General features: G+C 34.5%; 1 protein-coding gene across 3 annotated transcripts in view; it reads right to left on the bottom strand.

Annotated features, from left to right (window-relative positions):
- The window catches only part of LOC106640888 (uncharacterized), a 176,973-nt gene that overhangs the window by 37,403 nt on the left and 113,952 nt on the right, over positions 1 to 25,618 (bottom strand). For all 3 annotated transcript variants that reach the window (XR_016293430.1, XM_089597680.1, XM_089597679.1), the window contains 2 exons: positions 22,269 to 22,439; positions 19,882 to 20,053 (listed from right to left, as the gene is read on the bottom strand). Coding sequence is in view for 2 of the 3 variants with exons in the window: in XM_089597680.1 (XP_089453806.1) it covers positions 19,882 to 20,053; positions 22,269 to 22,439 (343 nt within the window). In the remaining variant the exon portion in view is untranslated. The remainder of the gene's footprint in view (positions 1 to 19,881; positions 20,054 to 22,268; positions 22,440 to 25,618) is intronic.

Below are 25,618 nucleotides of genomic sequence, written 5' to 3'. Positions count from 1 at the left end.
TTTTTTTCTTTTCTCCGATGTTCCCTTTCCCTACTCCTCACCACCGTAAGTACATCCGAAGGGTAGTACAGAAAAATATCCTGACGCGTCACGGTGTCAAACGAACCGTATACCTCTTTGGCGAAGCTTTCTCGCGATTTTTCGTTTAACACAACGTTGGGACCACGTACACTACCAATTCGGCGATCGAAAATCGATAATCGATCTTCGAAGTACTACCTCCCCTCGCCTTTCTCTCGCTTTCTCTCTACGTAAAACCGACCGATCAAGCTAATACGTCGGAAGCTGCAAAACCACGCTCATCAACAGAGAGACGCTGCTGGCAATCACGCACTCCCCCTCTGACACTAAGAGCCACAGGGAGAGAGAGAGAGAGAGAGAGATTGGCCGTCATAACGCGCGCGCATTCATCGATCGCATGTGCATCTTTCCTCGGGTGTATATTATACGTATGCGTGCATGTGGGAGCAGAGCGGCGAGGGACCGGGGTATTTATCAAAGCGTGTACAGCTGTACCGTAACAAGGGGTGGAGAGATGCGTGTGTGAGTGTATACATAGGGAGGGGCCGTTGTCGTTCAAAGGGACAGAGGTACATGACGTAAGGAGTGTAGACCGAAGGGGGCATCGCTCTCTGGGCTTTTGGCCCTTTTCTTTTGTACGCGCGCCCTCCGCTCTCTGGGACAGCAGCCTCTGCTTTTTGAACTCCCTATACAACTCTGACCGAGGGGGGGGGGAGTTGATGCGTTTCTATTTTCCTTATTTAGTTTGTTGTTGGGAGTTTGCGAGATGCTGGGGGAAAAATGCAGTTTCTTTTCTTTGGTTTCACTGGTTCAAAGTAACTGTTTTTTGAACTTCAAGAGAGAGAGAGGGGCAACAAAAAAACAGCTGCCTCAAAGGTGTCCAATGTTTTTTTATTTCTTACACGGGAAATTAATGTTTCATGCGACGAAACTCCGGAGCTTGGGGTGGTGCTCGTATGATCGATCAAAAGGACTAATTGCAAAATCCCTTTGAAGTCATTTGGCAGAAATCGATGCTTGCGAAATAATAAGTTTTTTTTTAAAAAAAAAGGCCGATTACAACTCAGCACGATGGATTCATTCGGATAACCGCGGCAATTCCACACAGCGCTTTAAAGGGTCGTGTTGGCGCTCAGTTTACTATAAAATCCAAGTGTGTCAAAGTACACGTTCAAACTATTTCACCTATTCTATTCAATTAAACAATATTTTTCATCAACGATTAACATTAGAAGGCTGTAAAGGGTAAAACATTACTGTCACAGACTTTATACACTTTTTATAAGCGTGTAAAATCTGTGACAGCCTAGTTTTTCTCTCTACAGCTTTGCAACGTTGGTTTTTCACCATTTAAATCTATCCAATTTAATGGAACTGGTTAACCACTTGGTGCATCATAGATTTGCTTGTCCTTAAAATTCTTATCCACACCAGAATGTATTTTGTAAAAAACAAAAATTTTAACTACACACTTTAAACGTGTAATTTAACAGACTTGGATTTACAGTGTAAAGGGCTTGTTTCTAGCATCAGGAGCTAGAAACAAGCCCATTGCAGAGTTGGGGGAAACAACGAGAGCAAGCGCAGCGATAGTAAGAATGAAAAAAAAAAAAAAAAAAAAAAAAAAAAAAAAAAAAAAAAACAAGCGAAGATGCGTTTGCGTATTCTCACGCGTATAGGTGTAAAGGAGCGGACGATTGGTCTTGGTCTACTTGGCGTATCTGGATTGCTAGAAGGATACTCCATAGGTACGCTGCACTGGTTCGCGTGTGCATGTATATGTTTGCACATCGACTCGATCGAAGTTACAGCCAACAAAGCCTTAGTTCAACAGAGGGGTCCTTATTGCGCTGCTACATATATATATGTATTTACCCCTTTCGCGACAAACAGTTACGTCGACGATGACGATCCAGTTAATTAATTTTCCCTTTAACTTCCCACCGAACCGACGGCGCATCGTTTTGGCTTTGTCGCGTGTGTGTAGATTGGGGTAAATAAGCACGAGAATGCCAAGTGGAGTGTTTAAAGTACGTATGCAAATCGCAGGACTTTGCTACTGGAGTTGGTGAACTTGGTTTTTTTTTTTTTTATACCGATCACTGTATATGCTGACCGATCATCTGTGTGGATGAATTTCGATTTTATTTACGTGGATTTTGGTGGAGTCTTAAAAATCCAAACGAAACCAGTACACGTATCGGTTTTCTCGATTGCTCGATTTATGAAGATGTTACCAATACACGATTGAAAGAAGTACGACCCTGCATCACTCTATGTAGAAAAAACCTAGATTTTTTTTTTTTTTTTAACAAAAAACAAAAATTGATGGAGATACAGTACGTCAAAGTCCTGGAGTGGGAAGTTTAACCCTTTTTTTACATCTGAGTAAAATCTTGTTTGGATAAAAAAAAAAAAAGGAACGGGTCTAATATTTTTCAAAAATCTGAAAAAATGAGAACAAGGGGAGGATACTCAAAGCAAATGGAGAATATGTATTGAAACGTAGAATGAAGTTACCACAAAGGAAAGATTAAAACAAAGGTGTTTACGAAGTTTGTTACATTGTTACATTTTCAACATAAATATTTTTTATGCAAAATGCATTCGTCCGATGTAGTCACAAAGTTTGTAGACGCCTTGACGAATCGAACGTAGAAAACCGCGTGAAGATCCATCTTACCGCTCAAAAAATCGACAGTTCATTGCCCCATTTCCTCGCCTAGAATGGTTCATCGAAAAGGCAACGACACTGGCTGAGATGTGGAAATGTAGGAAGCACAAGAAAGTAAAATGTAGAGTGTCTCGAAGTGTAAGACGTGGAATCGTGAAAAAACAAGGAAAGAAATTGATATGAAACGGGTGGAGGTGACAAATGTTTTAAATTTAAATGGCAATGAGAAAGAACCTACTAAACTAATTTTATGTATTTGTATGTAATGAAGTATTTTTAAAACATCAGCTGGATTGGGATCAGATGAAGAATGAGTAACATAACATTGTAAAGGAAGTATCGTATGCATACTGTAATTTTTGTTAAGAGAGTTCACTCGCTAAGAGAATTAACGTCAATATATTGATAACACTTCAAACAGAGATGAATTAGTGTATGAAAAACCTTCGGTTCAAATTTCAAGTCTCTTTATGGCTTATAAATTGAGATATTGATAATTTTATTATTGAACTTTTAACGTGCAGTCTTATGAAAATCAGTACTGTTCTGATACATAACCTGCAATATCTGGATAATCGACGTCAAGATTTGATTGGAAATTTTTTTGAAAATAGCTAAAAACTTGACGATTACGTAGCTATAGTCACATTTTCATTCATGGCTTATGGAATAAACAATAAATTAGTGAATAAAATAATTCTCCTTCGACAGCTACCGTTAGTACGTCGTATTGTATCTGTATATATAGTCATGCAGGTTACAATACTGCTGATCTTATGCAAAAAAAAGGTTAGGTACGAGTGAGCTCCCTTAAGCCTTTATTTCACGAATCTGGGCTTGAAAGCCAATACGAAACATATTTTCTCAAAACTCTCTCGTCAGCCCTAATGGAGTAAATAATTTTTTTCCGGTAACATTCTATCAGGGAAGAAAAGTTTACCCCTTTCGTCAAACGATCCAGCCATTTCGAACAATCAAACCGAGCCAATATACCACGTATCACACGTAAACAACAAAAACACCATAGCGGCAAGGAAAGAAAAAAAATAATCAGAGAGCGTAAATTTTACAGCTCACCACATACGAGCAGCCACTGCGCGCGTATACCCCGACAAAAGAGCCCGCGAAGCGTGTAACGAAGCAGCCGGCCTCTCCCTCTCGCCCTTTCTCCCTTCCGCAAGGAGTGAAAACGCGCTGCTGATCGATTGCCACGCGGGTCTCCGTACGTGCACGCGCGTGTGGGTCCAGGGGTGGGTAGGTCTACCTTTGAAAAAGGCCCGTTCACTTTGTGCGCTTAGTAAGCTCGAGTTGTTGTATTTACTCGCCACTTTGCGCCCTTCCCCCTGTCCCTCTTTGCGCCCCTCTTTCTATATGTGTGTGTGTGTGTGTGTACTACGGCTAGGTAACCAACCAAAAAAGGTCTTTTTTTTTTTTTTTTTTTTTTTTCAAAACAGCAAAGTTTAGGACCTTAATTCACGTCACAGAAAAATGTATCTTTTCTCATTAATACGCGATACGCGAGCTTTTGTCCTGCAATGGTTCGACAGTCGCTGAGAGAATATTTAGAGAAAAATCGCGATCGATGTTTCTTTTACTCAGTAAAAATATGTCTGTTCGGGATACGTGTATATATAGACAAAACATAAAAAAAAATTAATGCATTTGTGCAACACATTAAGCATAGTGAAACGTAACTTTTACCATTTACCTTCAATAATAACAGACAATAGCGATTAAACAACCTGTCCCTTTAGTGAACCAAGTCACGGTAAAAACTCAAACAAATGATTAATATTGTTGGAATGAAAAAAATCGACATGTAATTGTATCATACTGTCTAAAATTTTAAATTGTCACAGTTATTTAAATTATAATTTTAATAGCAACATAAATAATTGAAATACTGGGAAAAGATTGATTAAGATTTACGTTCATGTCTATTTTCTGGAAGAAAAAAAAAAAGTATTTTTGCCAACACAAAAACCATGAAAATCAAGTCATGGCTCACGCGAGAAACCCCCAAACATCTAAGATTAGAGCTCGAGAAATAAAACGACGATCATTGCAGCCTCAAAAAGTGTACTTGTAACGGTAGGGGATAGCGTCATTGAGACACACACGCGTGGAAACAAGGTTCAGGGAGGGAGAAGAGCCGACGTCGGAAAAGTATCGATCCCCGCCGCGGTTGAATGAATCTCAAGGAAACAGCACCGGTGTGAACTTTGCCGTCCATCACACATCCAGCTGCCGAGATGTCACGATTTTCAGGACCCCGGAGCCCCAGCGGGAATCCCGAGACCAAAAAAAGGATATATGTATATACCATAGCCCTGTTAATTAAAAGCGCAAGCAACGCTGCGCGTGATAAAAAAAGAAAAAAGGGCCTTGTCGTTTTACGCTCTCTCACTATTTAATTAATTAAACAACGCCCGCGCTGTGCATCCCCCCCCCCCTTAAATCCTTTTACCGGTGTCGAGAGTAGATGTAGATGTGGAGAAGGAATTTTCCCCGCGCGCCTTTGTGTGTGCGAGACTCCTGACAAAGCGGGGAGAGTGCGATGTATAGAACGGTTGAGCCAAAGAGATGTTAAAGAGATAGGCGAGGGAGAGAGACAAAAAGGTTACCGCGGACCACGTGGTGTCTCCGTTGTTGATGGTGATCCGGCAAAGCTACGGGGGGTATCATAGCAGAGGTGTGAAGCTTGAAGGCTTTTTTTTTTTTAATGGTTCCTCGATCGATGGGCGACGAGGGCTTTGGTTAATGCAAGTTTGTGGGAAACGCTGGAATTAGGTGAGAAAAATTCTGTATCGTGGAGCTCTAGGAGGTTTTGGGGTCTTGAAATAGGATTTTTTCGGGTAAATTCTTTGATGCCACTGTACATGATGCACGTGCGCCCTCGGGCATGCGCAGAATCGTTGAAACGTTACGGGCGCCATGTTGTTCCAATGGTGTACGTTGACAGTTCAAATCTTTGATCAAGTTAACTTGTTGACTAAAATTATTCGACCTACTGTGTATATTTGTTTATTTTTATGGTTCGGAATAAGTTTCATCATCGAACGAGGCCATGCGTTCAAGATGACTTCGTTTGTTAGTTCTAACCTCAAAAGAGGACCTGTCTTTTTTTTCCTTTTGATTTGTCCTTTGCACGTAAATGAAAAATCAGAGGAGACAGTGTTATGAGCTCTAAGATCGTTGATTCTTTTTTACAGTAAAAAAATGAGAGACCAATTCATTTAATGAAAAACCCTACTCATCTAAATTTAACGGTTGAATGAAACTTTTGTTTTTTACCTTGAGAAAATCGAGACAGATTTCGCCTAGTGAGAAATGAAACAAAACAGTAAAAAGTGGCGTTTCCTTGTTTTCGCTTAACGAAGGAGGAAGAGATGAAAAAGCATATGTTCAAGTAAACTTAGGAAAATTTAAAAAGCAAAGTTGTTTAAAAGCTTTCGGATGAAACTTAAGAAAGTGCGTTTGTTTTTTTGCACTCTTTGCTTCATAGGCATTTTCGCAACTCTGACCGAACTTGGGAAAACTATGCACAGCTTCACTCAATCGCAGCGGAAGATATGTTTCGCCAGTTTCTTAATTTTTATTAAAACAAGACGAGAAAGAGAAGGAGAGACTCATCAAAAATATTCCTTTCGCGCGGGCTCGATTATCAAAACTGAACCAAAGTTTCAACGCCCACTCAGTCCCGCCCGGGTTATCCATTTGGAGAGAGCCACGAATTTTCCATGAGATTTGGATGAAAATAAGTATGGTGCAAGGCAAAGGGAAGTAGGATAAAAATAATACCACGCGGTAAATAACGCGAGCAATCGTTATATTTCCGTCGGGCTGTCAAGCCTCATCGCAACGAAAGCTAGATTTGACGAGCAATTTTATTACCGCCGAATAATGAATTATCACTCGAAAAATTTTTTCCCTCCCATCCAGGTGAACTTAATTAAAATTGATGTCTATACTTTTTTCACTCCTCCTCGTCGTCATTTCCGCTTCGTTTATATGACACGGTAGAGAGTGCGAAGTGATAATCATTCGCACATACGAGTGGAATGGCAGTTTTGGTCCGTAGTGGTGGTACACTGCAGTGACACCGATACAGTGAAATTGTTTCAAATACTTTCAAGTAAGGTGAGTAAGTGTTGTGTCGTGGACTTTTTTTAGCACTTTGCTTCCGTGAAACTTGTTCAAAACCGGGTCAGGTAAACGCGTCTATTGATGAAACATGTTCCAGTTCACAAAACACTCATTTGCTGTTAATTGTAACTTTTTACAAGTTCGTTGTAATGGCATGAAATTATTTGAATAATTTAAGGAGGTTTGGGAGTATCATTCACAGAGGCGAGGAACGGGGAGTCCCCCCTGCCCGCGCACCTCCTCTTGCAGTCTACAAACTTTGAACTGTACGACTGTAACTGCTTATATTTTTGAAAAATGCCTGGCAAGGCTTGATTTTTTTGTCGTTCAACTTCCTTTTGTACCAAGGTATCTATGAAAACGTTTTTTTTATTCCAACACATTTAGAATATACTTTAATTTCAATTAAAAGGCAAACATAACCTTGATCTCTCATAAGAGACCGTCTTACACTTAATATTTCATAATTTTTTTCTCGAAAATTTCCCCTTGTGAAAAATCTGAAAAAATTAATGTGCACCCCTAATATGCTCAAACATAACATACATTTTTTTTGGCACGTTTCTCCATTTTTAACTTTTCTTCCAAACCTCCTTAAAATGTGAAAAATAAATCCACGTTACATTTAGAAGATCACGTAATCTCGATTGAGTATAACTTGAATGATTTTGAATCATTATGACAAAGTTACGTTGTCATGACAATTAGTTTCATAATATAGTAACAAAACTATAAAATTCATGTCCAACTTGTCTTTTTTTTAATCAAACAAAATAAAAATAATTTTTTTTCTACTTATACACAGAGCACCTATAAACACCACAACTTCTAGTATTCGAGTTAACAAATATTTTTATAAAATAATATAAAAATTATGACCAAAATTGTTTGATAATTGTTACTTTTTAGAGTGGATTTTAAAATAAAATGTGTGTATAGGGTTTGGTGGTTTGGAAAAGTAACAAAGCGTGTGCGTTAAAAATAAAGAAGGTTTTTGATCTAACTACGAAATTAAACAAAATTCTTTGTTTCGGTGTATCAATTATTATTAGCACTCAAGTAATAAAATCAAAAATAAAACAACTTAATGAGAACGAAAAAATAAAGAAACAAACAAGGACGTTGTACACATTGTAGCGTGAAAATACATGGTATTTTTAAAAATAATATATTTTATTGGTCAGATTTATACAATAGTTTCATTGTTGTGTCTCATCCCCTGCATATGCATATTGAATTTTTCGAAGGCAAATCTTTCTTGTACTATCTTTCGTGCGTACGACGTGTTACGTGTGACTTACTCTTCTTTTAATTTCAAAAGAAAAAAATAATAAATAGTCATCATAATCTCTTTAAAGGTTACTTAAATTAGGTTGAATTAATTTACACAAAATCTTAACCTACACTTGTACTTAATTTTAAATTTTGTTAATGCGTAAAAAATTGTATTTAAAGTCCTTGTCGCAAATTTTTTAAATATTATACGCAGGATAAGTTACTGGTAGAAAAAATCGAGCATTTCTCTCGACAAAAAATATTTTCCGCGATCAATAGTTATGTTGGTTCATGCAGTAGATTTCAACGGAAACGTCATTTTTTCATGGTGCATGGGGTTTATCAAAGTTTGTTTAATTTAAAAAATAAAGCCTTATGCAATTTTAACTAATTATTTATGTATTTTAAAATATTATTAAATTAAAAAAAAAATTTTTTTTTTTTTGGTTTTCAAAAGAACCATTCAGATATTTGGTTTTTTAAAAATATTATAAAGCTTTAAAATGTTTTTAATAAAATAACTGCGACTTTGTTGATTAAAAATTCGAAAAATAAAAAAAAAAAATTTTTATAGTCAAGAGACTACTGATTGACCGGTTAGCTGTGCGAAAGCGAATTTGTATTGACATTGCGAAACTGCATCAATTCAGCAACGATGTGTATTCAAGATAAATTGTCAACGGTAAGCTACTTCAAAAAATTTTATTTGGTCAAAAAATGAATACGAACGAAACGTTAAAAAATTTCAAAATTTCGGGTATTAACGACACTGTTGTTAAGTTTTTATGTCATATTTTTAAATTAACTATCTAACTGGTAACTAATGCAATAAGCACTCATTTTTTTTTTTTTTTAAGATTCTGAAATTAGAATTGACGATCGATTTCTTTAATTAAATCTGATTACTGACAAAACAAAATTCGATTTGATAGATATACTTTAAATGCACTTTGAAGTTCAATGTACACGAAAACCTTAAGATTAAAAACACGAATAAATAAGTTATTTTCATTTTATTGATTGAAAATATACTTTATTGCCATACCAAGGATGAAATTGGCGCACACTAAGCTTATGACTTCGACTTTTTCTTATTTCCGTACACTACTAGTCTTTAATTAATATTGTACTATGAGGTAAATAAAAAAAAAAAAAATAAAAAAAAAAATGCGAGAAAAAGAGTTTAAAAGGCATCACAAGAGGCCCCTTTGATTCATTCGTATTAACATTACTAAAACTCGCGCAAGTCAAAAGCGTGTCTGCCTGTGGGCTTTCGGACTAGTTTCGTATGACTAATTTCTCGAGTCGAAGCGCCAACGACCCGAAATACACAAATCAGTCTTCGGCACGTAATTTTCTTTTTTCACTTTGTTTCGCTTTTTATTATTATTATTATTTTTTTATTTTTTTTTTCTTCACCTTTTCTTTATCACCGTCGTCGTTACTTTCTTTTTTTTTTTTTTTTTTTTGTTAAAGTCACAACCTTTTAAGGGTTACGGACTTCCAATTTTTAATACTGATTTTCAGTTGAAGCCTCAATTTGAAGAAACGTAACTGCGATAATTTTTTTTTATTTGATTCAAAGATGAGAAAAAATTATAGAAATATTTTTCTATTATTCTTTGCCTTGTTATTAAGGTAACTTTCTATTATTAGAGTGTATATCACAAGTCAAATTTAATTTTAATAAATATATTTAAAAATATTTGTGCGAGCTTTTAAAAAACTATTTATTATTGTTAATGGTCAAGTAATGTTAATAACAAAGTAAAAAAAAAACATCCTAAAATTTTTTCTCTTTACTGTTTTTGTTATCAAATATAAGATACAATTTTTACTGGTTTTATTTTATTAATTAAAAATAAACAAATGAGAATTAGCTTCATCTGATTATTGTACTTTGATGATGAATTTGGCACCGATCGGCGATAAAAAAAATTTACGCGCACCAAGTCCGAAATTGATATTTTTGTTTTTTTTTGTTTGTTTATACAAATTATAAAAAAATTTTCACTCACAATTACTATAATACATGGACAAATAGCGTCATAAAAAATACATTGCAGCCTCAAACTGCCTCTTATTCGATTCACCATGAAATATTTTTTTGTACTTGTACGTATCATTTTTTAGGAAAAATCTTATCCATCTTAAAAGTACTCTTAAAATATAGACTTGACAATCCTTAGGACCCTTATACAACAGGTGTATGTTTCAAGGATTGTTGTAATTAGTTACATTGTTTATCATTTTTTTCCTTCAAACTCAGCTTTTGGAACGATTTTGGTACTTAATTCTACATAACCGGATAACGGATTTCGTTTTTTGGAACATTATGGCGTGACAACCTAACCTCATTGTCTTGATCTTAAAAAATCGTGTAAATGTTTCAAAAATGTATACGTAATAATAATAAATTCATCAACAAGGTATAGACCTCACACCGCTTATTTAAATAATGCTTCACTCTACTTCTAAGGAGACAAGATAAAAATAACACCTTAGTTTATCTAAAAAAACGACGTTCAGTATTAAAATACTTTTGAAGATCATTAAAATCTCTTTGTTTTTTTCCATTCGCACGATAAACTGTTTATAAAATACAACCTCTCACATGATATGAAATGTAAACGTAATTGTTCTCGAACGAGAGGATATTTCTTTTCTGTAAAATCTCATTGAGTATCAAACTTGCTTCGCCAGCGCTTTCTAAATAGATAAAAGAACGCATTTCCGGTTTGCACGCGAAAATATTTTTAAGACACTGTATAAGGGAAGGCCTCATTTGACTTTAATGTTCTATGTTATAAATGCGACTGTAATATTTTTATCAAAGTATAAGTTTAAAGGTGTTTCTACTTAATTTTTAGATTTTGGAGTACAAAAATACTTATACCTTTCGAGCGACTCATGAGTCACTTTATCAAAAGTGATAATACTATCTCTAATATGGTTATTGGAATGTTGTGAAGACTACTAAACTGAAACTATCTTGTTAAGCCTTCAACCCGTTTTTTAAATAAGTTTAAAAAACCTATATATAAATAGAGAACACACTTAAAAACCGCAAAGAAAAATGGATCGCGTATCCAAGGTTTTGCACACGTTCTTACAGTTTTACTTAAAAAAAAGTACTTACTTATTGTAAAATTTACCTATTTAATAACATAAATTGTCGCAGATAGTTCGTGTACTAGGTAAAAAAAGTTTTTTTTAATAGACACGCTTGGCTTAAATAGGAAAGACATTTTAAAAATGTCATTTTTGAGATTCTTAATCATAATTATAAAATGTAAATCGATGCGCACAAATAAATAATGAATTAAATAAATAAAATAAATACGATGAATAAATAATACTTTTCACGTTGAATTGTTCATGAGTGCTCACAAGGTCCGACAATATTTTCCTCCGTTACCTTTACCAAGCGCAACGCCATAAAACTCGTGTATATAAATATATATTCATAAATATCTGTGTATCTTATTTGTGTATTAAAAAAAAATTTGGTTTCCAAAAAAAAATCAATAATAATAATTTAAAAAAAATTAAATAAAAAAGAAAGATCTCTAAGTGAGATAAGGCTCAGATTTGGCGAGAAAGTGCTTGGGCTCGAGACGCAAATAGGGTGAGCTGAGCAGCGAAGCGGCCGAGGACGAGCCACCACCGCCGCCATTGCTACCCCCACCACCCGTAGCGCCGTTTCCACTAGCGCCACCAGCACCACCGTCGTCACTAGTGCCACCAGAGCCATCTCTGATACCATGTTTGAGCTTGATGTGGCGCTTCAAATTGTCGGACCTCGTGAGCGATATCATGCAGATGTGGCACTGGTATTTGTCGGGAAAGTGTGACTTCATGTGCTTTTTAATATTAGCCACGCTCTTGCCGCACAGCCGGCAACACTCGCTCGATACCAGTGACTGGATAGAGCCACCGCCGGTAGCGCCGCCACCACCAGCGCCACCGCCGCCGCCACCCGACTCTAACTTTAACTTGGCGCTTTTACCTACACCACTTTCTCTATCCTTCGCCTCTTTTTTGTTCTGTGTCCCCGGATGTATTCTGTTTCCTCCTGGAAAGCAAGCGTTTGCGCAATTTTCAGATCACTTCGTTATGTTACATTTGTGTTTGGTCTGGATGCAATTTACTGGTACATACGACAATCTCAGTTCTCCTGAGTCGAAGGATACCAAAGTGTTCTGTTGTTTTCAATAATTTTTTTTATTATTTCCGATGAAGAAAAAACAACAAAACTTCTTTCCTTCATTTTCTAAAACACGACGAAAATTTTACAAAGAAGCGAAATTTCAACAGAACAGCTTGGCATCTTTTGTCAAATGTCAAATGTCAACACTCTCTACGGCTTCTATTAAAAACTCAAAATTTTGGCACAAATGAAGTAAACAAAAACTATGTAACAAACTGAAAGTATCTAAGGTAACCAAAGGTCCAATTTCTACTTGTTGCTTGCCAATCAGAAGATAATAGTAATACGTAACTAAAAAACAACACACGATTTTTCAACTTAGAGCACTAAGAAGAGAATTCGACTTACTTACGAGTAGTTTTTCATAAAACAAAACAAAAAAATAATAACAATAATAATGCACGCTCTACTACACAAGAAAAAACAAAAACAAAAACAAAAACAACAGAAAAAGTACCATTACTTGGAAATGTCAGTCAAGGTTGCAGAGAAAACGACGTTTTTGCGCGAGATATACAGAACATGAGAGAAGAAGTAGAAGGGGAAAAAAATAGCTGCAACTACATTTGTATCATGTAAATTACCACACTAATGCATATAAATTTTTTTTTAATTTATAATGCTATACGTTCAGCTCTTTCCTGCGGTGACTACTGAGGGAGAGGGATGGGAGGAGGTAGGCTAACTCTTACAACTAATCGGTGTATTGTCCGAGTCCTGCCTACTTGCCAATTGCGTTGACGAAGGGTAAGAAAAACAATTAATCGACAGCAAAGGCGAAATGGCGAGTCTCTGAATCGTCACCCATCCAAGTATAAGTACTAACCCCGACAAATGCTGCTTAACTTCGGTGATCGACGAAACGGCAACTCTACTGCTGTGCCACCGTGGCGACCCATAAATACATTTTTTTCTTCTTCTTTTTATAGAATAGTGTTCTGACCTTTAAGGTACGTACACTTACCATGCATATATAAATAAGTACTCGTTACGTACACATAGTATATAATATGCACTTAGTATGCTCGATATACCCTTTACATAACACGAGACTCGCGTTTACGAAGAAGCGAGAAGAGATACAGGCCAGCAGGTCTACTTTTGTTTCATCCATACCCGGAGCCCAGTTAATAAGTACACGTTGCACAGGACGACCGAGAGCGCGAGCGCACGCGCGAGAAATGAAAATAATAATAGAGCGGGATATTTTCGTCGTCCGGCCGAGCGCTCGACATTTTTCGCAAACCGTATACCTTTCTCTCCCTCTCGTTTCATATTTTTTGTCTTTCCTCGCTTCACCGTCGAGGTAAATATATTTTTAACGCGTGAACAACACTAGCCGCTCGTAAGCATATTACGAAACGTAGAAAAAAAAAAAAAAAAAAATCATTAACAGCGTTAATGCGCTTTTCCCGTTTCTAACGAAAAAAAAAAAAATATATATATATTAAATTGATGTTGATATGCGTGTTATCTCAAGTGCGCGCATTAACGTCGGCAGGGTTTTAAGGTAAAAGTACCCATGATGAAACGTTTTTCCAACGCTTGTTCGACAAGTGAAATAGTCAGTATTTAATAAACGCTTGAGATTTACATCACGTATAAAATTAATTTATAATCATAAAAATAATATTTATTTCAATCGACAAAAATAATGTGCTACATTTTATTTTTTACATAAAATGTATCTTTTTTGCAATGTAAGATTGGAAACGTAATACAAAACTTATTGACAACTACTAAAATATTTATATATTTTTTTTTTTTTTATACATAAATAAAAAAAAAAAAAGTTGTAATATGTGCTCTTTTAGAATTTTATAAGCCCTTTAAACCCAAACCTTAAAAATAAGTTTCCACGCAATTAACGATTACACATAAGCCGAAAGAGGACAATGTACCATTTTTTCGACAGTTTCTTGGTGTCCTGATGTCTATCGATGCAAACAACCATCATAATCAGGACGCGGGACTAAAAGTCGCGTGCCGATAAAAAAAAAGGAGGGGGGGGGGTAGAGTGCTGGCACGCGTGTCCTGAATTAACTGCGAAAAAGCGCGGCAATTTTACTATTACGTGATGCCAACAACTGATGGTCTCTGCGGGTGTTGGTACACAAATGTACTTCGTAATCGAGATTTTCTTATTTTTTATTTCAACCAGAGTGTGAATGGAGGGATACTACTAAATTTTTTTGCAGGAAAAGATGCAATAGTTTTGCTAAAATGTAGCGAAGGCAGTGCAACGTAAAATTATTACTATTCAAATCATCAGGAAAATTTGTGAATTTTTTTTAACGTTTTTTGGCCAGAGAATATTCGATCTGTGAAACTATTAAGTTTTAAATCTCAACACAAGATTTTATGGAGAACAATAAACTTGGGAACATTTTTTATAAAAAAAAACTGTAAAATAATTAATTGTACAAAAAAATAACTTGACCAACATAAATAGGTCACATAGTACATTTTCAAAAGATTTTGACCGAACGTAACTATGTTGGTCACAAAATCGTAGACTTTTTTGAACGTGGAGTCTTATGGGAGCCTGAAACTTCCCTTCTCTCTGAAGAAGTATTAAAAAAACTGAGGAAAAATTTTCCTCCGACCGATCCCTGCTTCTTAATCCGTTATAAAAATCGTACATCTACCAACTACCACATTATTAAATATTAATTTCCAGCCAAGTACCGATGCCACCTTGAAGGCAGTCTTGTCTTGACTGACGTCACTCTGAAGGCGTCTTAAGCCAGAATAAATTAATTCTCTCGTATCGATAATCGCCTCTCATTTACGTGCGATTCAATGATAAACTTTATTAGACTCTTTACTCTCCGTTGCTGGGTACACGTTGAAAAATGTAAATCAATTTTATCGTAAGAACAATATTTATGTGAACAAAAAATAAATGTCAGTGATCGAGAGAAGCAGCGCGTCTGGCGAAAATTGATCTCATCAACTTGTGCACAAGCTCGAGGCTGATGCGCAAAAAATAAAATAAAAATTAATACTGCAAAGGCTGGATGTACCCATTGTGTCCTGTAAAAAACGAACCATCGCACGACCTGCATGTAGTATACGTACATGTAACTGTCCGGCCGCGTTAGCTCCGACGCAAGTACACACGATCACGAGCGCGCGTTAAAGGACGTATGCAAATATTACGCGACGCGTTGGCAGGAAAAAAAAAAAAAAAAAAAAAAAAAAAAAAAAATTGCAACGCACGCACTGACATACATCGGTAGGACTGCGTGCGCACGCGTGCCTTACTTCTTACTTTTTATTTGATGCACTTGCGAGAAGGAGAGAGAAATTGATGTCTAATAAGCGTTTCAGACTCATGGTATGGAGATATTGGACTTTATCTGTACGTAAATGTGCGGGCACGGATGTTTTTGCACATTCTAGTAGAAAAAAAAATTTTCTCTCTTAAATAAACTAAAATCTGAACAAATTTTTTTGTGGAAAAATGTATGATGCGTTGAAGTTTCTTCATTACATTCATGCGAAGGTAGATAATGAGACTTGTTCAATCGAAATTGATACTGTGGTTATTATTTTGTAATGATTTATGAACGAACGTATTGTAACATGCACAGTATATCTATGTGTTCTGTATATTAGCTGACAAGTAGCGCCGCTCTGATGGTTGAAAAGTGAACTAATTATACTATCAAGCAATGAACGAATTTCAAATTTTATCCCGCCATTTAAGTCGAAATATAAGTTATCTGGTAGATTAACAGATTTTTTAAATTGTGCAGTTCAGGGCTCCCGTAATACATTTTATTGCAATATAAAATGGAGAACGTCGTACTAAAGAGATGTGGTCTGTTTTTATGTTAGAGATCGACTGATTTGTAGAAGAAGCTTCATGAGCAAGAAATTAAAATGAGCTGAATAGATCCATGAAGCTGTACTTGTAGAAAATATTTATCATTGAAACAATTAAAAAGCTAAATAAAAAATATCAGGCATTGAAGTGAAGAAATTAGATCAAGTCAAAAAACCAACACTCAAAGGTGCATGGATTGCAGCTTATGAATCATAAAAATATTTATTAAACTATAACTACGATATTAATTTCGATCATTCAAGGCTACTTAATTTCTTTTTTCATTTTCTTGCAGATGTAAACAAAAAACTTTTGCAGTACAAGCACCATTTGCAGGTTATACATTTTTCCATCATATTTTGCATTTTTTCCACTATTTGTCACGAAAAGATTTTCTGCACTTAAGTTTATTCGAAATATCGAATGTATCAAAACATCTATACTAACACATTTTTTTATCACTGAAATTTTTAGCTAATGCACCTATACTATTAGTATTTAGTTAGGGATTGATTGGCACAATGTTTTTGCGAGATTTTGCCGTGCATTTTAAGGGTTTTTTTTTTCAATAAAAGAAAATGGTATTTATTGATGCTCTAGTAATAAAATACTTTTTTTCACGTTAGATAAGAAGTTGGTGTAAAATTTTAATGGTCGAAACGTGGAGTGATTGTCAAGATACTAAAAACATGTGATTAGACCATGAATGTGTAAAACTAATTAGTTTTCAAACATTGTTAACTAACAGTCTACATTTTTTGCGTTTCAAGCATTAAGTAACTCGGAAAGTACGAGTTTGGGATTAAAAAGTTTTTTGTTTTCATTTTTAATGATAAATCATTAGAATTGGGCATAATTACTCAACGGACTTTTAAACACTAAAAACATGTGGCCCTTTGTTTCCTTAGAAAATGATTGTTTCATAATCACAAGGTACTTAAAAAATATTTTTCAGAAACAATTGGAAAAAAGTTATTATGCCCACCTCTGAGAACCGCCCCACGTGTTTTAGTAAAATAAAAAAAAAAATGTTCAATTTTCGTAAAATTAAAGTAACACAGAACTCAGTTCGTACTATGCCTATATTGTAGTCCAAACTAAATTCATCGAATTTCAATCCTTAGAAGGAATAATCATGAAAAAAAAAAAAAAAAAAAAAAAACCAACTGAACTTTACCGAAAATGTTTCACGTGTCAGCCATCAAGAACGAAAAGAAAAGCGCACAATCGGCGCATTGTTTTTTTCGCGGTTCGGCAACCTTTCGAGAAATATATGCGCGAGACGATCCAGAATTCCGTGCGCGTTCTGGTGAATAAGCCCCTTCCCCTCTTGCCTCTTGATTTTTGCCGGTGTTTTACGATGACGCAACAAAGGGACGGGATCGGGGTTCTTTTTCTCGTCGAGAAGGAGCTCGTGCCTCGAATCTCCGAAAGCTTGGGTTTTACGAGTTGCTCACATTTATTTTATCGAGAGATTCAGGTTTATTTATTTTTTTTTTTTTCTCAAAAATTCAAACTTTGAGAGACAACTGCTGGAAATCATAATTTGCGAACAGATGCAAAGATTTGCAAGAACATACCAGTAATAACTGCGTGTATCCTTGTAACTGTACAAACAAATTTTGATTTGCAAGTTGATGAGAAAAGACCTTGAATTTTCGACAGCTGTAGTAATAGTTATTCTTATTTTATTTAATGCAAAATTTTGTTTAAATAATAAAAATGCATGAGTTAAAAGAATAAATAAATGAATAAATGAAAATTCAATAATAGTACAATCTGAATTTAATATTACGTAAACCTAATCATGTTTTTAGTAATAAATCAATTAATTTTGTAAATTTAGAGCACATGCACGTTTATTACTTTTAAAATATTACGATTTAGTCGTCTACCTCACAAGGGGCCCCACAAAATGTGAGTCCGACCATGCTAAGGGAAACTTGAAAGCTGTCCCAGTAATATTCTAAATTTAGAGAAATAAAAAAACCGAAGGTCGAAACCAACCGAATGCGGAAAGGAGGCGACGCATTATTGTACACGTTGTAAAAAATCTGTGTTGAGTACATTAAAAAAATATATATATAATCATAATCATATAATAAAGCAGGTAATGCTAGAGGTATTATTTCGTTTGCGTGTCCCTAAAAAAATCGTCAAATTTTCAACACTTGTCGCTTTTAGTGTAAAGTAGTAAAACCCATATGTTATAGTGCGATATTTGCGGAGGAAAAAGAGGAACAAACTCTCGAGTGACCTAATTAAAAAGTGCGCGTTAATTAAGCTAGTATAATATGCTTGCGCACTCTAAATTGACCCTATTAAGCAAGGACGAGAAAATCGCTTTTCCTACCTACATTCAACGATGAAATTCAATGACTCACAGCAACGAGTCTATGTACGCTAAAATATTTACACTATTTTTGTTTGTTTATGTAATAATTATTATTTATTACTTTTGTTGTTACCATATATTTATACAGCGGTGCGTAAAGATGACAACACACCTACACCCAGTTTTATACAAGTTTATTTATATATTTTTTTTTTTTTCATTTTCGGGTTAGTGCGTTGTATACCCTGGATTTTAGACTCCGTGAGATAGTTACAATGCAAGGCGAAATAATAATAAATGAAGGTAAAAAAAAAAAAAAAGATTCGTTATACCAGGCTCCTGTTATTGGAAAATGTCAGTGCTTCGCGAAAAATAAATAATATTTATTCTAAAAACCAGAAAAAGTACTTGAAAAAGTCACAAGTATAGTGTATTACAAAGAGAAAATAATACTAATGAATAAAAAAAATCGAGAATTGGAAGAGCAAAAAAAAAGTCAAAGGTTAACAAATAATGTTGAAAGGCACACACTCACGACCATAATTAATCGTATAGAAATAAAAGAACTACCACACAATGACATAGCAAATGCACGATATACCATCACCACAAGGATAATAAAAATTAAAATAAGTACAATATATATACGTATAAATAAACACTAAAGAGTTGTTAAATCAGTGGACGGGGTACATATATGATACATGTAACGTGGGGAAAGGTTGTACTGCTAGGTAAATACAGAAATTTTTCTTTTAATTTTCTTTAAATTATTCGTCAGTGAATGATAAGTATTTTTCGACGTCTTTCGTTAGTTTTGAAAATTGAGGGACACCCGTCTTTTGCAATCATGTGCGACACTCTTTTTTTCTCTTTTTCAACGCGTTCCATAGTAGCATTGACTAATAAATAAAAAAAAAAAATAATAAAAAAATAAAAAATAAAAATGCAGCTCTACGCTTCACATAAATGAACTGCGAGATGATTCGTGAAACAAAGATGCATGCAAAATACGTGATATAAGTTAAGAACTTGTTTGCTCGGTTCGTCAAAAATAGCGCAACTTTTCGATTTAAAGGAAAGAAAAAAAGGAAAATAACAACAATAAACCACAAAATCGAAAAAGTGCGCGAAATCTCGAACAACTGTTCTCAATCGTCAGGGGAGGGGACACACTTGATGCATGAAAAAATACGAATAAGTCCATTTACATATATTTAGTTTCGAGGAATCATTTTTGAAAGTTTCAAGGGCGAAGTAGGAAGAAGAAAAAAAAAACGAGGCATGAGAAAACAAAGATAATAATATATACACACTCGTGATGTATAAACGGAGGGAAACTAAAAATATACATATGCCCGGTTTGATTATTAGTCTCTTTTTCTTACCATCTAGTCCATCCAGCATTTCCGGTGGATTGTGGTGGTCCGACGAGTCAAGGCCCGCAGCTACGCTGTCATTCAGGCCGAGTCCGCCTCCACCGCCTATGCGATCACCACCGCCACCACCACCCCCAGATTGGGGGACGCTGTCCTCGTTCATCACACCGACCGGATGACCCTGAGATACAATCAGACGTTTCACATATACATATGTATTTTTTTTCTGATTAACAAGAACAAGATGTGCGAGTATATGTGAGTGCAAGGGTCTTTACTACACTGAGAAAAAAAAAATTATAGAGAAAATTCAGCAAAAATTACCATTTGGCACAGTAAATCGGATGCAAAAACTGGCAAAAAAAAATTTATTATTTTTAGTAGTAAAGATTATTGTTTTAACAGTAAAAATTATACTTTAAATAGTAAAAACTATATGAAGAACAGTAAAAATTTCTATGCGGGAAATAAAAATCAACCAATTTTTTTAAGGTTTACTGTTCCAGCATAATATTTTAATGAAACAATATATTTACTGTTAGAATTAATAATTTTTTCCTTTTTTGCCAGCTTGCATCCGATTTACTGTGCGGAATCTCAATTTTTGCTGGAATTTCTCTATAATTTTACTATTTTTTTCTCTCAGTGTAGAAAGTGTATTTTTATCTCCACGGTAAGATTAATAAATAAAAGTCCAGAACATTGACTACATGCTTTAATATTTGTCAAGCGATTGGCATCGAAATTCATTGAATAAGCATGCCCAACAATAAACGCGCATGGAATGCCACGGAGCTGTATTCCGTTATGTGCACATTCGTATAACTGTATGAGTGAACTTTGTATGAGAAAAAAAAAGACAGAAACAAAAAGTAGTCAATCAGGGCCAGTGGGGGGGGGGGCTAAGCAGGGTAGAAGTACCCCAGACCGAAGCCTCAGGCTTGGGTACCTAACGAAATATAAATATCGAACGTAAGTTGTAAAGTTGGCAACTAAAATTTTGAATCAAGTACCTGAGTATGAAAACCTATTTGAATCTAATATTGTTGAAAAAAATGTAAGTATACTCGGTGGAAAAGTTAGAGTAATTTTTACTTTAAAAATTATTAAACTATATAATGTATACGAGTGGACACGGTAGCACAGTGGTTTAGGCTGCGGTGTAGCTCGAGGGCTTGGAAACACATGCTCACGAGTTCGAGACCTAGCCTTTTTACTCACTTGGCTTGCACCTCGGAGAAACTAATTTTGTTATGAGCGTATTTCAGTCCGATAGTTTGAAAAGCATGTAAAATAAAACTGTTACTGAATGGTTTTTTAATTAAATTTAAAAAATTTTAATTATTTTTAAATTAAATTATATTTTTTTATTAAACGAACCTTTGAGGCAGAATATGTCGAGCAATTGTCATGTATTTCGTTTACCAAACGCTTGCTTGATTAAGGACGTTCATTACACATAGCGTTTTGTGTAGAATCTTCCAGAAATTTCAACGGGATACTCGTAATAATGTTAGAAAGTCACATATAAAATTTGAGATCGTTTTACAACACAGTTTAATATATATTAAACGTTGAAAAAACTTAAATTTAACACGTACCCTTATGGAGGAGTCACATAAAAATGGAATTTATAAAAAAACGGTCTGAAGAATTTTTCCAATTTTTTTTGCATGACGCAATACCATAAAACTAATATTATATTCAATTTTCAAAGGGACCGAGAAGTTATTTTAGTAACAAAATAAAAAAACCGTGTTAGACGCATGTATATAGGTATACAAATGCATGCAAAACAGTTGCCGTCTCCGCCGCATGCTTGCTCTCCCCTCACTGCACCCTCTACATTTTCCCACTGACTGTAATGAACGTCCTTACTGAAATGTCATAGACATATGTGACCACCCTACGGACTTTAAATTTACAAATGACTGTATTTAATTTAAGGTTATATTTTTCATTGCAACTACACGTTTACAAGAACTTTCACATGCATGGCTCAAACGGGTTTTGAATTACAATTAACAACGTTCATCTATAAGTACATAGCTAAATGTAAACAAAATATCTCTAATGTGTTCATAAAGTTGCAACGCAAATTTTACCAGAGTGGTAAAACATGATAAATAATAACATAAGCAATACAAATAAAAAGTAAAAGCTACTAGTCAGTTGCCAGTGTTATCAATGTGCATCAATGTGATTCAAAAAAAATTTTTATTGTATTAGGCAAACCATTGGTTACTTGAAAAGCTAGGGTGTTATTTAAATTAAATTTTCAAAGATTTTAAGCATCTCCATCAATCAGTTAATCCAAAACTAATTGATCAAAGCAGCTACTTATTGTAATATAGTATAAAATTCTTTAAAAACAATAATTAAATGTGCAGACTTACAGATAGAGAGAGGTTGTCGTGAAAATCAGACATATGATGATCGAGCTCTTGCTTTATTGGGGCCTGTGACTGTGGCGACACAGATCTACCACCGTCTTCTAGATCCACTCCAACCACATTGTTGGACTTTAGGATCGTAGGACTTGACTTGTAACTACACTGAGACGATGCCTGAAATCATTAATTGAAAAAAAATTCCATCTTGAGCTTTAGATTTTTTATGAGTATTGAACTTATGTCTTATCAACTGTGCCAGAGAAGTAATTGTTATCTCAAACATCAACTGGTAATAATGGCAAAGAAGTTATCAGTTAAGATTGTGTAGATGAGAAAGTTTTTACTCTATTGTTTCTTTAGCAATGCACAGCACATGGAATTCTATTTGAAAATTGTTTTTCTCTGCCATAGTGTTGACTATCTAACCCCACTTTTATAGAGTACTGTTTTTTTTTTATTAACCATGTTTTTTGTCTATATAATCATTTAATGCTGAGTAATGCAAAACTTTTTAATTTTTGGAAGTTGCAAACTAAATGAAGTTTTTACGATTTCACAATTTTCCTTGAACCTTAACTATCAATCCATAATAGTGTATATACACGTGTACAATATTTATAAGATAAGTACTTTTAAATGACATGACACAAATATACAACAAATTGATTGTCTTTTTCTTCTGGTACCTTAAAAATTTGTAAATGCAACATTTTGCATGATTCTTATAAGGATTAAATTATTTTATCTTAAATTTTTCGTTTAAGTATATGGTTTCGTGGAATAGTGGAAGAGTTTTTTCAATACCTCAAAGTTTTTTGAGTACTAATCGACTAATGAACAAAGGGAATACATCAAAGATTGTAGTCCCCCCTTGCGATTATTTTAATTACAGATTTTTCGTTTTCATCCATTTCTCTTTCTTTTATACTGACATCAAAACTTCTTCAAGACTTGAATCATCAGTGCCATACAAAAATTAATTGTTCTCATGAAGGTTGTCATTATTCATCTCTTCGTCCTCTGATTCTTCTGATTCGTTTTGAAATTCATTTTTATCACGAACATCAATACCATCTATATTAACAACATGATCCCTTGTAGCATTTTTAGTATGAAAAATATTTTCCGGTGGTATGTTAGTTTTTGGAGTTATTTTGTTCTCATTTGCTTTTGAAATATTATCCAACTTAAATTTTGTACAGTACGTCTTAATTTTTGATTTTCCATAACTCATTAGCTGATTAAAACTTTGAAGCAAGATAACTTTTAACTATAGAACTTACTCAGATACTTTCGGCACAGGATTGATGAAAAATAAAATACGCACCACGTGCGGAGGTTAATAAATGTCCTAGATTTCACGTTATCCGCAGTTTATTCACGTGAAATTTGCGACATTCTTAACCTCGCTCACTAGGTGCGTAATATACTATTTGTGTGCAGCAGCCATATGACGTTTTCTGTTCAGGGTGTTCTTTCAATGTCAAGTATACTTACCACTGAACCAACACCGCTTCTTCTGATGGTAATATATTATCCAATACTAGAAGTCCACCGTATAGTATGAAAAATCTATACTTCGTAGTTTTACATTTATGATGCCTCACCTAGAGAACGAGTTCCTCTTCGAAATTCGCAGGACACTTGAACAATTCATTAATCTAGCTGACAACCATTGTTGACTAATATTGTCCAGTTTCAAACTAGTAATCGACGTCCAATACTCCATGAGTTTTTCCTTAACACCAAGATACATGCAATTCAGTGTAAAGTCATTAGCCATATGAATTTACTATTGTAAGAAAATCATGGGAGAGTCTCCAATATGGTGCTGAGGATCTTTTTTCATCCTTGAAATGATGCATCAATCCTTTCAGCTTCTTTTGTACAACGAGCAATAATCAAGTTTTCTTTTTTCTGTAACCAGTATCTGTGCACCTTTCATAGACAGTGTGGCTTTTTACACATTTAATGAAAGATTGTGATGGCCCATCACAATTAATGCACATTAATTTCACTTTAAATAAACGTTCTTAAAAGTTTACTCCACTTTTCACACAGTGTTTATATTTAAAATAAACTTTTCCAAGTGTAAATTTGTTGATTACAGCTTTTTTTTACCACAATATGTTGCTGTGATAAAAGGCTTGTATACACAAGGGTTTGTATAAACTCTACCGAATATTTGTCATAACTCAAGGATACTGGATTTACATGGAAATACGTCATAGGTATTCATCTGTATCTTCCAAAAATTTTCTTCATCTATAGTAGGATTTAGTGTACATTGCAGATCTTCTGCAATACTACAACAGATAAACTGTGCTGCATAAATGGGATCATTTTGATTAAATTTTTAAATCTGGTATTTTAGTTTCTTTTTTTCAAGTTAAAATGCATGTGATGAAGGTATATTGGCATCAAATTTTTTAATTTCAAATAATGAAAAATCAATGTGGCCATATGTCGGTTTGCATTCTGTGGCATAGAGTCTTAACATTTCTTTAATATAGGATTCATTAGAATTTTTATCATAATAATCAGTTTATCATACACGTGCTTGGTAACACAAACCATACGGTCCAAGACTTTTATAGGGCAAGTAGTAAACGGGCCATATATTTCTCTATGGCAGCCGTAATCTTTTTCCAATCGGGAGGCACAAGAAAATTAGGCCAAAGCTTATGTGTATGAGTAAAAATTTTAGAACTAATGTCTCAGATGAGACGTGCAGACAAGTATTACAATAACCATTTTTTGCAGTATTATTTGCATTCTTGGACAATCATATGTAATGTTTATCATAGAATCCGTGAAACAGTTGTACACATCATGTCATATCATATCTCAACATTGCGCAAAATATTTATAAGTAGTTTTAATTAAACTTTGCACTGAATTTACTGCTAATGCCAGTATCAAATTGATTAGATTAAGTTTATAAAAATCAAGTTTCTCTACTCTACTCCATATCGTTATCTCAAAGTACACTTAGTTTTTAATTATTAAGAACAATTTGTATAATTTTACAACTGCGTGGCTCCTAGTGGAACACGCACCTTATTTTGTTCAATTTTATGGCCTATAGCCAACTGTGTAATAATAAATAAATACATGAAACATGTGTATAAACAAACGATAATTTTATTAACCGTTCATTGGTATTGAAAATCATAATGCATTGAATATTGTAGTAAAACATTACATATCTGCTTATTAGAGAAAAAATAATATATGCTATAATAATGTGTAAAAGTTGTTACAGAGTGTTTCTTTAACAGGTACGATTAGCAAAAAAACACATGGTAACCAGCTAAAGTAAATGACACTTGGATAATAAAACGGTTCTCTAA

The sequence above is a fragment of the Copidosoma floridanum genome, unplaced genomic scaffold (genome assembly GCF_036245765.1).
Source record: "Copidosoma floridanum isolate Cflo_tuat_1 unplaced genomic scaffold, Cflo_Japanese_pri ptg000035l, whole genome shotgun sequence".
Classification (NCBI taxonomy): Eukaryota; Metazoa; Arthropoda; class Insecta; order Hymenoptera; family Encyrtidae; genus Copidosoma; species Copidosoma floridanum.
This window is presented reverse-complemented; position numbering and strand designations above follow the sequence as displayed.